This window comes from Nanorana parkeri, unplaced genomic scaffold (assembly GCF_000935625.1).
Source record: "Nanorana parkeri isolate BGI_ZX_2015 unplaced genomic scaffold, ASM93562v1 scaffold720, whole genome shotgun sequence".
Taxonomy (NCBI): Eukaryota; Metazoa; Chordata; class Amphibia; order Anura; family Dicroglossidae; genus Nanorana; species Nanorana parkeri.
In genome coordinates this window covers 218,524-234,307 of record NW_017306988.1, presented here as the reverse complement: position 1 = coordinate 234,307, position 15,784 = coordinate 218,524, and the positions used below count along the sequence as shown (strand labels likewise).

At 42.1% G+C, this 15,784-nt stretch overlaps 1 protein-coding gene across 1 annotated transcript in view; it reads right to left on the bottom strand.

Annotated features, from left to right (window-relative positions):
- Nucleotides 1-499: 499 nt before the first annotated feature.
- The window catches only part of ATXN10 (ataxin 10), an 80,121-nt gene continuing 64,836 nt past the window's right edge, over nucleotides 500-15,784 (bottom strand). Inside the window, exons 10-11 of the mRNA XM_018564076.1 lie at nucleotides 14,085-14,148; nucleotides 500-692 (exon numbers count right to left, since the gene is read on the bottom strand). Of these exons, the coding sequence (XP_018419578.1) occupies nucleotides 511-692; nucleotides 14,085-14,148 (246 nt within the window). The 3' untranslated portion in view covers nucleotides 500-510. The remainder of the gene's footprint in view (nucleotides 693-14,084; nucleotides 14,149-15,784) is intronic.

Below are 15,784 nucleotides of genomic sequence, written 5' to 3'. Positions count from 1 at the left end.
AAGCCTCATTAATAGCTGAAACCCAATGAGTGAAAGGGGCAATCAAGGTACAGTAAGGCTGGGGAGAAAATAGATAGATAATGCTGGATATCAATCAGCTCTCTATGACCTACTGCAGCTTCTAAATGTACACTGCGAGAAGCCCACAGTGTGAAGTGAACTCAAAATAAGCAAATTCAGTAGAAGACAGGAGCCGGTACAACTGTGCAAGACTGAAGGTAAGGCTGGAGTTCAGCTTTATTGAAAAATACAGGTAGTGAGACATCTACTGGTGTTTCAAAGACACTTGCCAACACCTTATTGATCCCTGGATGAATATGGCCTATGTGCCGGTGAATATTCATTCTCTTCTCCATAGGAAAAAAGGGAACACTGAGGCTCACAAAACAATTTTCAACATGCTGGAATACTTTGGCCATAAATATTGCTTCCGACAGTCATTGCTTGCCATGGAAACTCTGCATTGCATGCGTTGATCAGTCCCCTGCCCTTCCAACGTGTGTCTGTTGTTCACATTTTCTTGACGGACCTCAGAAACAGCTTGTTGTCGCGCTCCTCCACGGCTAAGCCCATACGCTCCAGTACAGAAGGATCAGCCAGCCCTTGGCGCTCCAAGTTGGCAATGACCCCTTGGTTTCTCTCGTTGTGTTCAGTGAGATTCCGAATGGTGTAGACTGCCCATTGGTTGAGAACTGATAGTGAACAAGTTAAGAATAAAGTAAGCAAGGAGAATAATATAAAACATTTTCACTTCATATTTGTAACCGTGAAGAAACCCATTACAAGCTAAACGTCTTTAAGCCACAATGCAATCTCACACCTTTTAATCTCCTTATAGTCCTGTACCACCAACCCGACCCAATGCAGAATGAGAAGTCAGGAATGGCAGCATCTAGGTTTATCTGATAAGGGTTTCCTTTAAGTTTAGTGCTGACTGCTAGGAGGAGGTAGCAAGACAATCTTTTTTCTTTTTTAAATAAACTGCTTGTGTCATGTTGGGGAGGGGGCGGGACACACAGGTAAATCTCTCCAAGATGAGGGGAAGTGAAGTTTTACCATGTAAACCTCTATGTTCTCTTTTTTGATGTTATCTGAATTCCTATTTCCTATCATAAAAATCTTTGTACAACAAGGTGAGGAGAAGACCACTTCAGTTGTCACCAGAACAGGTGTTCCTGTTGAAGGATTTAATTTCACCTCCAGTTCTGGTGACATCCGTACAATTTTTTCTGTACTTTAGACAATAATTCCCAGGAAAGAGAGTGTGAAACTCCCCAGCTGGGAACACAGCAATTAGAACATGACAGAAATTCTAAATCTTCCATACTATCCAACGCCACGAAAGGTTTGGGCTAGATACACCTTGAAGCAACTTGGGTTTTACTTCAAAAAGACAATAGCACACTTTATAAGAGAGAGCGAGCCGATCAGATGAATCAGATCAGATATTAAGCTCAACATTTTTTTCAAAGACAAAAAAAAAAAAGAGAGGCAAACTTCTGAACAAACTTTTTAGGCCCTAGGGGGCTATGAAAAAAGAGAGAGTAATAACGCGTTATTAAGATTACAACCATTTTTCTAGTGAATGTGAACAGACAGCGACATGTCGAAACAATGCAAGCTTTGCTGAGCAGGGGATCTTTCTGGTGAGCTGCTGTATTTTGGTAGCTGTAAGAAGTTCAGAATTGTTAAAGGATTAAATGTTTATAAACATGTCTGCATTTTAACTTCATTAAGCTGGAAGTGACAGACAGCAGCTTGAATCACCTGAATACACACAGTGTACGGTCATGGCGGACTTTTTTTAAACTAGTAATCCAGAGATTTGTAATCAGTAAAATAATTATTTGTGCGGCTAGTTTAATAAACATCTTTCCAAAAATACACCCGCCAGCCCAAGCCTGAATTTACTTGTTTCTAGACATATGTCAGTGGCAATGCTCCTCCTTAAAGGCACCACCCCTCTAATCGCAATAAGAGATTATTATGAAAAAAGTGTATGTTTGTATGGAACATCTCATCACCAATCAAAAGTCTACAGAGACCAGAAGAAACTCAATTGAGACCCCGTTCACATTGAGCGATTTATAGCGCGGTAATTCCCGCGATATCGCGGCAAATTACCGTGCGGTATCGCGCTCCAATGCAATCTAATGGGGCAAAGGGTCCTGCTGTCGCGGGTCGTGTGTCGCTACAGCAGGACCCTTTTTGGAGCGGATTTAGCCGCGATTCAAGCTTGCTCAATGCAAGCTTGAACGCGACATCGCGCGGCAAATCTTGCGATGTCGCGCAATATGCAAATCGCGCGTTTGCATATCACGCAGTGGGAACGGGGCCTTAAGCTACGGAAAGTCTAGTGACTTCTCCCAGTACACTTTGTAACTCCAACTCCCCACTCTAACCATAAAGAATAATACCCTCAAGCTGCTACCGTATAACAGCCTATATCATTCTTATCTACACTTTATTTAAAATCTGTGGACACCTCATCACACCTTATCAGCTTGTTGGGCATTCATTCCAAAAACCATGGGCATTATTATGTAGTTGCCCTCCTTTGCGCCAATAATAGCCCCATCTCTTCTAAGAAGGTTTTACACAACATCTTGGAACAGAAAAGGACCTTCACCAAACTGTTACCACAAGGTTGGAAGCAGACAAATGTCTAAAATGTCTTTGTATGCTTTAGAATTACCAATACCCTTCACTGTAAACACCTAAGCTCAACCTGGAGGGGTGTCCACTTTTGGCCATACAGTAGGTGTGATGGTCAGGTTCCAACAAACAGCTGGCCAAATAATAGAGAAAGGATGGATAGATAGATAGATAAATAAGAATAAGAGAAACAGAGACTAGTTCCCCTTTAACCTAATTTAACCAAATGGACTCCTACTTCATATCCAACTGGAATCCTTTAAAAATATTCAGCACCATTTACCCTAATGAGGACCTGAAAGAGACAGAACAGCCCAGCGGGGGACACAAGCGTTTCCCTTTAATTTCGGGTCAGTTAGAAGCTGCCGCATAAATTTGATATACATATTGGAAGAACAAAGATCTAAAAATACAGCCTAAACGTTTTCCTCTCCCTCTAATTATTTTGTCTATTTATTTTGTTATTGTTGGATTCGGCCTCTTCATAAAAATGGATATTTTCCTCACTTCACAAGCACGCCTCCTGTTATTGTGTGGTGGACGGGCTCCCGATGTTTCCTATGAGTGGGTACATTGTGTGATTTGTCCTATGCATCGGATGAAGGCTGTGGTTAATCCCCCCTATTTCAATAGCTTAATATCATCTACTTTTAAAAGGTACACTGACCTTGAAAGCTCTCCCTTCATAAAGAGCAACTCCAGGCATACAAACAGATTAAATAACTATAAAATAAATGTTTTAGCTGCCAGGATAACAGACTCCACCAGCCCTTGTGGTGTTAAAATAGCTGCATAGCATTGAGAGATTGACAACACAATAAAAAGTTAGCAATTCTGTAGACAGTGTTTCTCCCCAATACCTAGGACGTCTGCCTATATAACTTCCCCCTCTGCCAATGACAACATGTTTGTCTAGGCAAACAGTTAAAAAATATTACAAAAGATTTGTCTTCTAACCTGCAAAAATGCACCTTTGCCTGTGTAGGCAAAAATCCTAGCACCGGCCCTGTATACAGCTCAATTAATTGGCTAGTACTGCCCCTCCCTCTCCAAGTCCGAGTGCTGATGTACAGGAGATGCTGAAATCAAGTCAAATTACAATACGCATACTAACCGCATTTACAATACAATTAAGAAATACATAATTGCATTCATCTATGTTTAATATCTGCCAGGTTTTCAGCTTTAAGTGCATTTCACTATATGCCAAAAAAAAAAAGGTCGATAAAACTGCCAATTGCTACAGCACATTGATGTGACTGGAGCCTTAAAAGGGGAATTTTACCCATATCTTTAAAATAACAACAAACACACCTTAAGAAATGTTTAGTAACAACAATCTACAAACACATACTTCTAGATAATTGCCGGCTTTGTATTGGTTACATACCTTGTTTCTCTCTTCTTCCCCAGTCTTCTGCCAGTGGCCATGTTTACTAAGGGTAGGTTACTAGCTCTCCCTTTACTTCCTGGAACTCTGACACATGTGACTAAGACATGTTACCATGCACATCATCTCAGGGAGATTTCCCAGCAATGCTCTGCTTATGTAACCTTCCCAGGATGCAACACTTTGGCACATTACATCATTTGTGCCCGGACTAGATCAGGCAGTAGATGAACTCTATTTGTAAGTAAATGAAAAACAAGTTTGTTCAACTAATGAATGTAAGATGATTTTAAATCAGCATGCAGAGCTGCACGTTAATGTGATTTTTAGTGAAAGGGGTTAAAGGTTCACTGTAAGTGGAAATTCACTTTTGTTTTCCCTAGTTTTTTCAAGCTTACCTATGGTGCCAGTAATATTCTCCAATACCTTTTTCCCAGCATTGTGAAAGCAGTAGTGGAATGCTGGACCAGGCTCAACCTATCAATCATGTTGGCTTGCATTTAAAATTTCCAGTGGTAATGCTCCCACCCACCATTGTCATCCACCTCGTAATCATGGGACCCAGGAAGGCTACACTCAGAAAAAAGAAAAGGATTCACCTTGGTCAGTGAGGGGGGAAAATGAGGGATGTTAAAATAGGAAGGACAAAATTACATTCCAGAATGCTTGTTCACATACTGATAAATTCTGGGTCAAAAAGTGGAAGAAAACAAAAAAAAAAAGGCTACAACTGCCTATTTACCTACTCGCAGCTACTTTACAATTGCCTCCCAAAGAGGGAGGGGTGTGTCACTTTCCTGAATCACTTAGCAGTGTGTGTTATCTGATCTCTCCTGTGATCAAGTTGTTTTTTGAGCGTGTAGAAAGTTTATACTCTGCTTTGAGCTGATCATTTGTTGACTGCAAGAATTATTATCAGCTTAAAGTGGAAAACAACGCAAAAAGTGAAATTTGTTATCCGATAGGCAGCATTTAGAAAAGTTAACTGTACCTAAGCAGTACCCTGAAAAATCTACCTTTTGTCTAGGATTTCGCCTGAAAAATAGCAGTACACTTCCTGTGCCTAGGTATTCCTGTGTACTGAGCTGAATATCTGCAGTGTGAGATCATTTGAGGTACTGCTGGTCATGGCAGATGTGGAAATGTCTCCACTCTGCTGTTACTGCTCCCTTTGCTGGAGAGGAAGCTGTACCTAAGAAACTGCAATGCAAGGATCTCCCTACTTCTACTGGATTCATTATATGCATCACTCCTGCCGCTCCTTGTTAATTACCCCACCAGTCATCAGATCACAAACCGTCAAGGGGGCAGCCCAATCATGGGAAGCAAACCCCTGCCTCTATTAAGATGGCCACCTCCACACAGAGAAAGCCTTCACGTTATAGGTCCTCTTTAATGTACATAATCTTGTTACTGAGTGTTAATGGTAAACACCATACATATGTATATGGGGGCAGCAATATTTAATCATCTGATATGAAGCTTTTGCTTCCAACTTGGAAGTGCTGCATATTGACTATCCTTTACGGTCTCTGTCTGTTAGGGAAGGCCTATGGGCCATTTTGGACCTGACTGATGACAGTCTCTCTATAAGGCTAACTGAACTCTAAGGGTTTACATATACTTTAATAGAGTGGAAATATTCCAGTTCTGGTTACAGCTATCCAAGAGGGCATTTTCCCTTACTTTGGAGAGATGGTCACTGGGGGCCAGCAAGCACGTAAAAACAGGAATTCACAGAAATTATAAAAAATTTTAAAAAATAACTCAAACTTACTTAAGAAAATAACCTTGTACTTACTCAAAATACACTACCCCCTTGTTTTACTGGATGCAAAAAAATAAAAGTGTCCTGAAAGTGGTCTAGCAGGGCTTACACATGAAATTCAGCCCTTTAAATAATGAAAAACAAGTCATTGAGACAGAGTAACAAACCACTTGGTAGGTAAAAATGGAAAAGGATTGAGACACAGACTGTGAGAAGAGAGCTGATTGAGAATAAACAGCTATTCTTCCCCAACACCACCCAGCCCTTGTATACGAACACGCATCTATCCCTCACTGTTGTCTTTTTAAAAAAAGAAGAAAAAAAGGTTTCTTGGCTTTTGGCACACTTAGTGCATAGCTGGTCAATGATCGCTGATGGGCAAAAACCCTCGCCCATTGTTTCGTGTGACTCCCCTCGAATGGATGTGCAAATGGAGAACAAACGGCGTACACAGAGTCCTCTCTGCCGGGACACTTCACGTTCCTGAAGTCCCACAACAAGTGGATTACAACGAGTTTAGCTTCGAGATTATACACTGCACTGTATTCAGCAGAGACTCTCCACTTTACAAAAGGAGTGAATGCTTTTTGTGTTGCCTGCCTAGGTCTTATCTGTTCACATGAATTGAAAAAGGCCGAAGGGATGAAGTCTAAGAATGGGACCCGTAACTAATACCGATCAACAATTCAACAAGACAGTCTCTCAAATTCACAAAAGAGAGGGACAGAAGACCCCCAGCTAGCTGGGATACACACTGTTTAGAGGGGAACTCTGCAATGCTAATGAGTTAATATGTAACCAAGTAAAAGTGTTCTAGAACAAGGTTTCCGAAGACTAGCTAAGTCTTTACTTCTGGCCTTCTGTAGTTGTTTTTGACTAGTTTAACTGGCTATTTTTATTAGTTTAAAGTATATTTTCACATTCTAGATAGGGCATATAACCTTTTCATACTCTGTCATTTTTTATTGCCTTTCTTACCCAATTTGGGAATTTTTCTTCCCACTTTTTGCCCTATAGACACAATAGGAAGTAAGAAGTGAGGGAAATCACGTTTTAGATGTCACTCATACACTAAAGCACAGCAGCTTGTAGCACTTTAAGGAATATTGTATATCCACAAGCGTAAACTTATATAATTTCTGTATGTAGCATTGGCCAATGTGTACCTGTTTTTTAATTCAAGTAGAACTGTGCATCGGTATTTTAAAAAGTTGCAGATTTAAAAATATTAAGCATTTAAAGAACAACTCTGGGCAAATTAAGACTTAACCCTCGCAATGGGGCTACCCCCGCACTGCAAGGGTTAAGTGCTCGTTTTGGCTAGAAAGCGAAAATAACAGTAATATACTCATCCGAACCACGATACCGGCTGGCTCCTAGACCGGTCTTAGCCTATCTCCCCCTCCACACCAGTGGTCAAAGGTCCAATGAGTTCTCACGTCCTATACACAGTGTATAGGACGTGATGACGCCAAGGGACATTCCATCACTGGAGTAGAGGAGGGGACAGACGGAAGGGACCGGGTCTAGGATCCAGCCAGGATCGTGGTTCGGGTGAGTATAACTGATATTTTAGCTCCCTTGACAAAACAAGCACTCAACCCTTGCAGTGCTGGTAGCCCCATTGCAAGGGTTAAGATTTTATTTGCCTGGAGTTCTACTTTAACATGTTAAAAGAGAAAATGGGTTTTTAGAAACACCTCTCAGCCATCACTGGAGTGCATGTAGACAGGAAGTGGCTCCAAAGATGCTGCAGGAGATCAGCAGCACTGAGACACAAAAAAAGATATATATATTATATATAGAGTATTATTCTTAAAAGTAAAAATCAGAAAAGAAACAAAGAGCAGTTGTTTGTGACACAAAGTGCATTAGCAAACTAAATGTCATTCATTCGGGGTTTACATCTACTTCAGTATACCCAGACTTCCCAGAAATACAAGTTTAGGTTTTCCATTTCAAAGTCAGCTAAAGCATTCACGTGTCTCTAAAGTGGTAAAATGTCTTGCTCTGCGCGCTTTATAAAAAACCTGGGCAAGCTGCTACGGCACAAATGACTAAAAGACAATTTATATGTTCCTCACGACAGAGGATCAGAGAGAGAGAGCAGAGCCCATTCTCTGGTTTTGTCTTATAATAAAGTCAATTTGGGGATGAAAACGGCATTTAATGAATAGCTAACCAGAACTGTACATTGTGGACTTCCAGCCCAGGCTGTGGTTCAGATTGAAAGTCATTTGGTGGCCTCATAAAGAATAGAGTGAACAGCAGGCCACATCACACACATACCAGACATAATCTGGCAAAGCGAGAGGTTTGTATATTCAGTATGGCTAAAGCAGACACTGTAATTTAACAATGTGTTGCATGTTCTCTGTTGAGGGTTCTGAATATGTTATTGTTTCTTGATAAAGAGAACAGGTGCTTCTTACCTGATGTTAACCCTACTATAAAAAAAAATGGTTATTAAAAAGAGCTAATTTCTATGGTGTGTGCTTAAAAACTATGGGAAACAAAAAAGTGCAAGGTGCAAAAAGTTCAGGAAGGTGCTGTGGTCCTCCTACAAAGAGGAAGGGTCTCAAAACTCCTAATCCACCCCTGGGGCACAAGGCTCTTGACAGGGGCAAGGTATTCTGGTCTACCTAGCCAAGGCCAGGCAGACCCTGCTCCTTAAAAACAGCTGAAGCTGGCTCCCTAAGTCCTTCGAGAGGCCGCCCTTGAAGATAGACCCTCATGGTGAGAGGGAAAAGACCCAAAGGCCACAGATCCTGCCCCTGACCTTAAGACAGGCCACAAGGAACCTACAATTCCATCTTTGCGGAGTAAAATGTGCTTGTTCATAAAAATAAGTGCTATGGTTGGTGCCGTTCATAGGACATGGAAGGTCTTATGGACCGATAGAAAACTGCTCGGAGTTGCCCATAAGAAGTGTACAAAAAAAAATCAAGGGTGCCAGTGCCCTACTGTGGGATCCCAAACCCATAGTGATTCTTTGGCACCAACGGTACACCACCTCCAGGTGGCTTAAGCACCAAAGGGCTCTCTGCCTTCCCAGCTCCTGACAAACCCAGGTAGAACCATACTTACCGGGAGGCACTCAGACACTTAAAAGTCCCTTTACCTGAGGAGTATTCACTTCCTCCACCTTTTGTGGTGGGTGCTATGATTTCCACCCTAGGAGAGGAATCTATTGAACGCCCCCCATGACACCAGGCCAGTACTCCCCGCCATAAGGCAGAAAGTACACAAGTTTTCTTCTCCTGGACACTGGTAAGAATTGATACTACACTTGATCTTAAGAGAAGAGCTGGGGAGAAGCATTTATTGCAAAAAGATAATGCTAGTGTTGCAGGCAGGCCTCAAGACCCAGTGGGCTTCATTGATAAAAGAGATTTCTAGTCCGCAAAGGAAATGCTAACTAATTGGTAATATCACAAAATGTGCACAAAGTATTTAATTTGTTTAAGTGTGGGCTGTAAAAGTATCTATAATTAATGCAAATCAGCACCTAGCAAGGTTGTAGGTTTCAGGTAAACACTGGATAAATGGAAGGTGGAGCCATTGTTTACACAAAACTCCAGATTCAACCAAAAAGGCAGAAGAAATTTGCAAGTGCATACTGTGCAACTTTACTGTAGTGAAAATGTTTAGTGCCTGCTGAGTTCTAAGTCTTCAACTTAGCTACACAGACACCCCAACAACTAGAATTATTAGTTGTCAGCATCTGAGGCATGATTTCTTTTTGTGAGATGAAGGAAGCAAGTCATGATTTCTAGCATCCCTGCATCATATCCTTTGCATGTGCACGGCACCCTCTAGTGGCTAATGTGGAGATTCACATCTCTAGGGAAGCAGGGGATGCCAGATTTATTTTTGCAAGAAAATACAGCCCTCAAGTTAGGGTAAGGAGGCCTAAAAAGAGCCAAAAAATCCACCCACGAAAACAGGGCGAAGCAGAGTAAAGCCTTCTTAAAAAAAGAAGGTATCTGCATGTTTCAATTCCATATCAAATCCAAAAATCAATGTATATTCCTCATTTCAGGATACTGGGTACAACGTACATAATTCCTTTTGTTTCTGGACTATATGTTCTTACAGAAATAATGGTCATGAGTCATTTATTACAAACTCAGTAGAGCTGTTTCAGGCTTGCTGGTTATCATCAGTGCAGTGCAAGGACAACATGGTCTTTTATAGAGTAGAAAAGCAACAAGAATACCCAGACAAGTTTTGGTTTGGAGGTCCATTTGGAACCAAAAAGCCTCAGCCTCTATACAAAATGCAGTCTAGAAGTGGAGTTTCAACTCAGCTGGCTTTCACCACACTAGAGGATTCTCCATATACAAAGAACCACCTGGCCAGTGGGTGAGAGCAGGAGTCCCCAACAGCTCTGAAGCTCTATCCCTATTGAAAAGCCTGATTTATTACTATGAAATATGAAAATACATTTATGGTTGGAACAGCTCTTTAAATCTCAATGTAAAATAAACTTTTCACATGTTCAGGACAATTTCACGATATGGCTCTCAAACGTGCCAAGTAGGAGTTAACGTACAGTGCTGCAGATGTCATCTCCCGCTAAGTAGAATGACCCATCCAACATTTCTTTTACAGTGTGGTGACAGAAATGATATATATTAGGCCTCGGTACACCTCTGATGTGGTATACCATAGTGCTGTAGAGCATGCAGATGTGGTGACCAGACCACCCAAAAGAGGAGGCCAGACTAACCTCTGTGTGGGCATCACACAGATGCAAAATATCTATATGTTGTATCACATGTATGTTACTCACAACATTACAGCATAAGCCATTGTTATTAATAGGTCTACAGAACTAGAGAGTTCTCCACACTGGTCTTAAAAGGTGGCTGTTCTGTGTGGTTACTGCTTTAACCCAAAATGTCCACAGTCTGTGGAAGACAGACCATTCAGACAGACTAATGTATTCAAAAAAGTGGGTCTGTCACCAGACTGGATCCACAAATATTAAAGAGCAACTCCTCCCTAAACTTATATTTCAGTTCTGCAAGGCTATTGGCATACTGCATAACGCAATGGCTTGTTATAGCTCTCTTAGGGACTCCTGTGGCCAAATAAGTGTACAAGGATTCCCCAAAACACATGATAGAGAGGATTCTCTATCATGCAGAATACAAACATAACCTGGGAATCCAGTTGCAAGAAATACCACTGCTAAGTTTGACTTTGGAACCAAAGATACACCATATGGTGGACATCTCACCATCACACCTATTTATAAAGGCCAAACATATGTGCATACCCCTCCATATGTTTAAGCTCAGACAATTCCAATAAAGGTTGCCCTCAATACTACATCATACAAAGATATTTAAGACAAATGGCACTTTCAACCTTGAGGTAACAGTTTGGTGAAGGCCCATTTCTGTTGCAACATAACTGTGCCCATGTGTACAAAGCCAGCTCCATAAAGACATGGTTTGACGAGTGTAGTGTGGAAGAACTTGCATGGCTTCCATAGAGTCCTGATCTCAACCTTACTGAGCACCTTTGAATGAACGAATGAATTAATTAATTTAGACAAAGATTGTGAGCCAATTCTCATCCAATTTCAGTACTACGGGCACAAATTCCTGCGGACACACTCAAAAATCTTCCCAGAAGAGTGGTGGCTGTTGCAGTAACCAAGGCAGGGGGAGTGGGAATCCCTATGCCCAATGATTCCCTGTGAAAGAATAGGGGAATTTAGGACCATTCACACCACACAGCTTGTGTTATGCTGTGTATAATGCATGTGCACATTGTGTATGACGGGGTTGGGGCATTGTTACATGCATCACATTTTACCAATGCCTCACACCATTTAACAATGTTTACTTTCTTTTCTTTCACTTTATTGAAATGTCTCAAAATGATACTTCACGCAATTCTATGCTGTGGAGCGTTATAATGCATTGTTGTGCGTTGCACTGTGTAAAAATGCAGACATGCTGCATGTTTTCACCAAGCACACCAACTTACCTGTATAATGTGAAGAGGGCACATAGAAAACGATTGCTGTCACTCTGGCCTTGCATTGAGCCTGCATCACTGATCAATGCTGATTAACAGAGCTCAATACACCTGGTGCAAACAAGCCGTTACATTTTGAATGGGGAGTTCCAGAAAAGTGCATAATTACAGTGCCTGGGTGGAGCTTAGAGTCCTTATTCTCAATCACAGCCTGAATCACAGCCTTAAGGTGCCCATACACCTTACGACCATCGCAAGACTTTTGTCTTGCGATGGTCGTATGCTTCTTGAAAGCCAGTACGATCTGCCCACCTTGGACGGGCAGATCGTACTTGCGATCATTGAAAGCCCACCCCGCTGAGGGGCGCGTCCCGATGACGGCAATGCAGAACGGGCAGTGTGCGCGTGCGCACACCGGCCCGTTCCGCAGCTATCGGACGAGCAGGCTAGAAACCCGCAGAGAATCGTACGATTCTCGGCGGGTTTTCGAACATGTTGGCTCGACAAAAGACGTGCGACCGTACAGTAGAAATGGTCACACGTCTTCGTTCTTCGTTTTAGGCCCCCTAAAACCTTTTGACTCGTACGATCGCGGGATTTCGCCCGATTCTCGTACGAGAATCGAGCAGTGTATGGGCACCTTTAGGATTAGGTGTTCCCAGAATACCAGGGCACTCAAACGGCACTCAAACAGCGCCAGGATTATTTAAAAAAAAAAAAAAAGCCCAGATAGGTAACCTTTGCATGGAGTTTGACAGAATTGATCCTTTAACACAGCATACAATACAATAGAATAACAGTACAGAATCAGAACAGAATTTTGTAGAGATTCCCATCTTGGGAAAAAAAAAATATTCTAAAAAATGTTTTCCCCTTTTCTACATAACAAGCTTTTCCTGCTTCGCTCTGCAATCTTAGTGCCAAAACAGACAGCAGAAGTAAAATAAATAAAACCAGGTCCCCATATTGTCTTTCCTGGCATGGCAAGAAAACAAAATGCCATTGTTGTAAAGCAGAGCAACTGGATTGGGGTTTGCTTTAGCCAGAGGTTTTCCTAGGCCACAATTATACGGGCAGCTGCCAGACATTAGTATGTCCAGCAGCAGGAAATATGTGCATTCATTATTTATGTTCAGTATGTAAACAACAGGACTCGATGATTGCTTCCACAGTGACTGCTTCTAATAAACAGACCCATTTAATAGAAGGTAAACTTTAAAGTAGTATTAAACTCTCAATCTATTTTTCAATAATGAATCCAGATCAAACAAATATACACTGCCCAGCAAAGTATTCTTTACATCTTTGCCCAAACACAATCATCAGCTCCAGCTCTCTCTGCTCAGCTTTCCTGAACTTCCTGTCCAGTACAAAATCACAAGGGACAGCACAGTCTCCAGCAACTGTCCATCTACTGGCTGGGGAAGGAAAGAGGGAGAAATGGCGAAGGAAAGATGGAGGAATGGAGAGCAGGGGAGTGACTTGCCTTGCTATGCCTGCGTGTGTGTAAAGACACACACGCAGCTTATTAGCACACACAAGGGTGGCTCCATAGCCCACAGGGGAAAGGAGGCCCCCTAAAACAGGATATCAGGGCCAGTGCTCAGGGAACCAGCTGATTCTGCAGGAAGCTAAAACTTTTAAACATCAAGGAGTAGCATCCATGGTAAGTGATATGAAAACCTTTTGACTTTAATATCAGCCAGCCTGTGCAGCTCTGTAAACAGCTGAGATGCCCAAAGGGACTCTTCCCCCAACTACTCATTGCGCTGATTATAAACTTCCCTTCAGCTGCTCGGAACCCATCTGAAATCTTCAGTGTAGGTACTGTTACAACTATAATGAGGCAACAAAAAGCACATCGTTTTGATATTATGAAAGACAATAGATATAACCATTAGAATTTAGTTTTAAAGGAATTTATCACCATTTCAATTTTGTGTTTTCATAAACAAAATAGATCTTATCCTTTTGCTCATTAAATATGCATTTTATGCTTTCTGCTTTTCAGGAACACAATTGGTTGATTTACTGCTCCTTCTCACAATGCAAGTTTATGAGTTGGCCGACACAACAATATGGAAACTCCCTATGTGGCAGACATCTTATCTCAACAGTTGTAAAGAGAGAGCAACTGATCTGAGTCACTAGCAGCTCCCTCTAGTGGATAATCTACTATCTATACATTTAGTTAAAAAGAGCAAATACAGAAGATTACCTTACTTTAGGGTAAACACTAATAATAAGTCATCCTATACGCTCTCTGAAAAAGGATACAAGGGTTATTGTCATCTATACTGCAGTTATCCAGAATGAGTGGAATACCATCCAACTGATAGATCTATAAGAAAACAAAAACACATAGAGAATATGTTAAATAGAATATCATAAAATCCTGCTAGGTTATGTAAAGTGAAAGAACAAGATGGCAAAGCTGTAGGGATAAGTCTAGGTATCATTTTCTTTCATAAAAACAATGGGGGGGGGGGGGAATTGATCAAAAACGGAGCAGACAAACTTTGGAGCAGCTGTGCATGGCAACCAATCAGCTTTTCTCTTCAGTTTGTTCAGTTAAGATTTCAAAATGAAAGAGAGAGGCTGATTGGCTGCCATGCACATATTCTCCAGATTTTGTCTGTTCCAGTTTGGATAAATTCCCTTCAGTGTGTTTCGGGAGTTATACTGTTTTTTTTTTCTCCCTCATCAGGGCCTAAGTTTATTGTGAAGGAGCAATCTGGACCAGCGTTTAATTCTTAGTAAGTTGTAGTAAGTTAATACTTATTTGGTCAGGTTGTGTGACAGCATTCTGTTAGTGATAGCTATTTCTTTAGTGATAGCATAGCCCAATTTAGGAATTTCCTTAACTTTCAGTTCCCATGACAACTGTCACCAGGGCAGAGTGAATTGACCTAGCAAGGACACAGACAGCAACGGAAATCCCAAAACATTTTAAAGTTCTTTGCCCTGTACTATTAATAATAATAATAATAATAAAGGTTTTATTGCTATACTCCCCTTCAGTTCAGAGCTGTCCCCAGCAGAAATTCCTCCCCTCCAGATGTCATCAGTCTTACAGACTGAATGACAGCCGTCATCACTCTGCCCACTTTCTGTGAGCCTGGGCTCAGAATACTACTGCACTTAACAGTGCACACATGTCATAAAGCAAGTGTTGTTCATTGCAAATGTAAGGACCATCCTTCCCATTACCAGCCTGCCTTAGTTTTGAAGCAAACAGTACACTAGTGGATCACAGAAAAAAAAAGAGGGGGCCCCCTACATATTTAGAAAACTGAAGCCTAATTGTGGAAGGCATCCTAGTAGAGTGCATCTTTCCTGGAGTGTTTACCCCTTACCTTGTAGACCTAAGTGATAGTATGCAAAATTCATCTATTAATAGTGCAACAAGGAGCTGGCTGCCCCATATGGGGACCCTCAGGAGGAGTCAAACTTCCAGATGGAAGCAGCAGGATACAGGTCAACTCCATTGGCCCCAACCATGTCCCAACAGTGGAGAGAAATTAGCATGTGTAGAAGCAGGCCGTAAGGATGGTAAGACAATGTCCCGGTTAAGGTCGAAGGCACTGGACACCTTAAAGTGATATTAAAGGATATTTTTTTTCCTCCCCCCAATGTTAGTGTAAGGACCAGTGGCGTAACAATAGCCATAGCGACCCAGGCGGCCACTATGGGGCCCGGCCGGGACACCCCCCTGATGCCATGCGGGCCGCCTGGGTCGCTATGGCTATTGTTCGATAGCGCCGCTGTTCAGATCACCGTGATCTGTGCAGCGCTGCGTTCTTCTCCATAGCCGCTGCTGAGTCAATGAGAGTCAGCAGCGGCGGTGGAGGAGGCTGGACGTGGCAGGGAGGAGGAGGCGGGGCCCGGGGGGTCAGCATCACAGAAGGAGGCAGGGCCGGTGACGGAGGAGGAGGCGCGCCCGGCGATGGAGGACGGAGCGGGCCCGGCGACGGAGG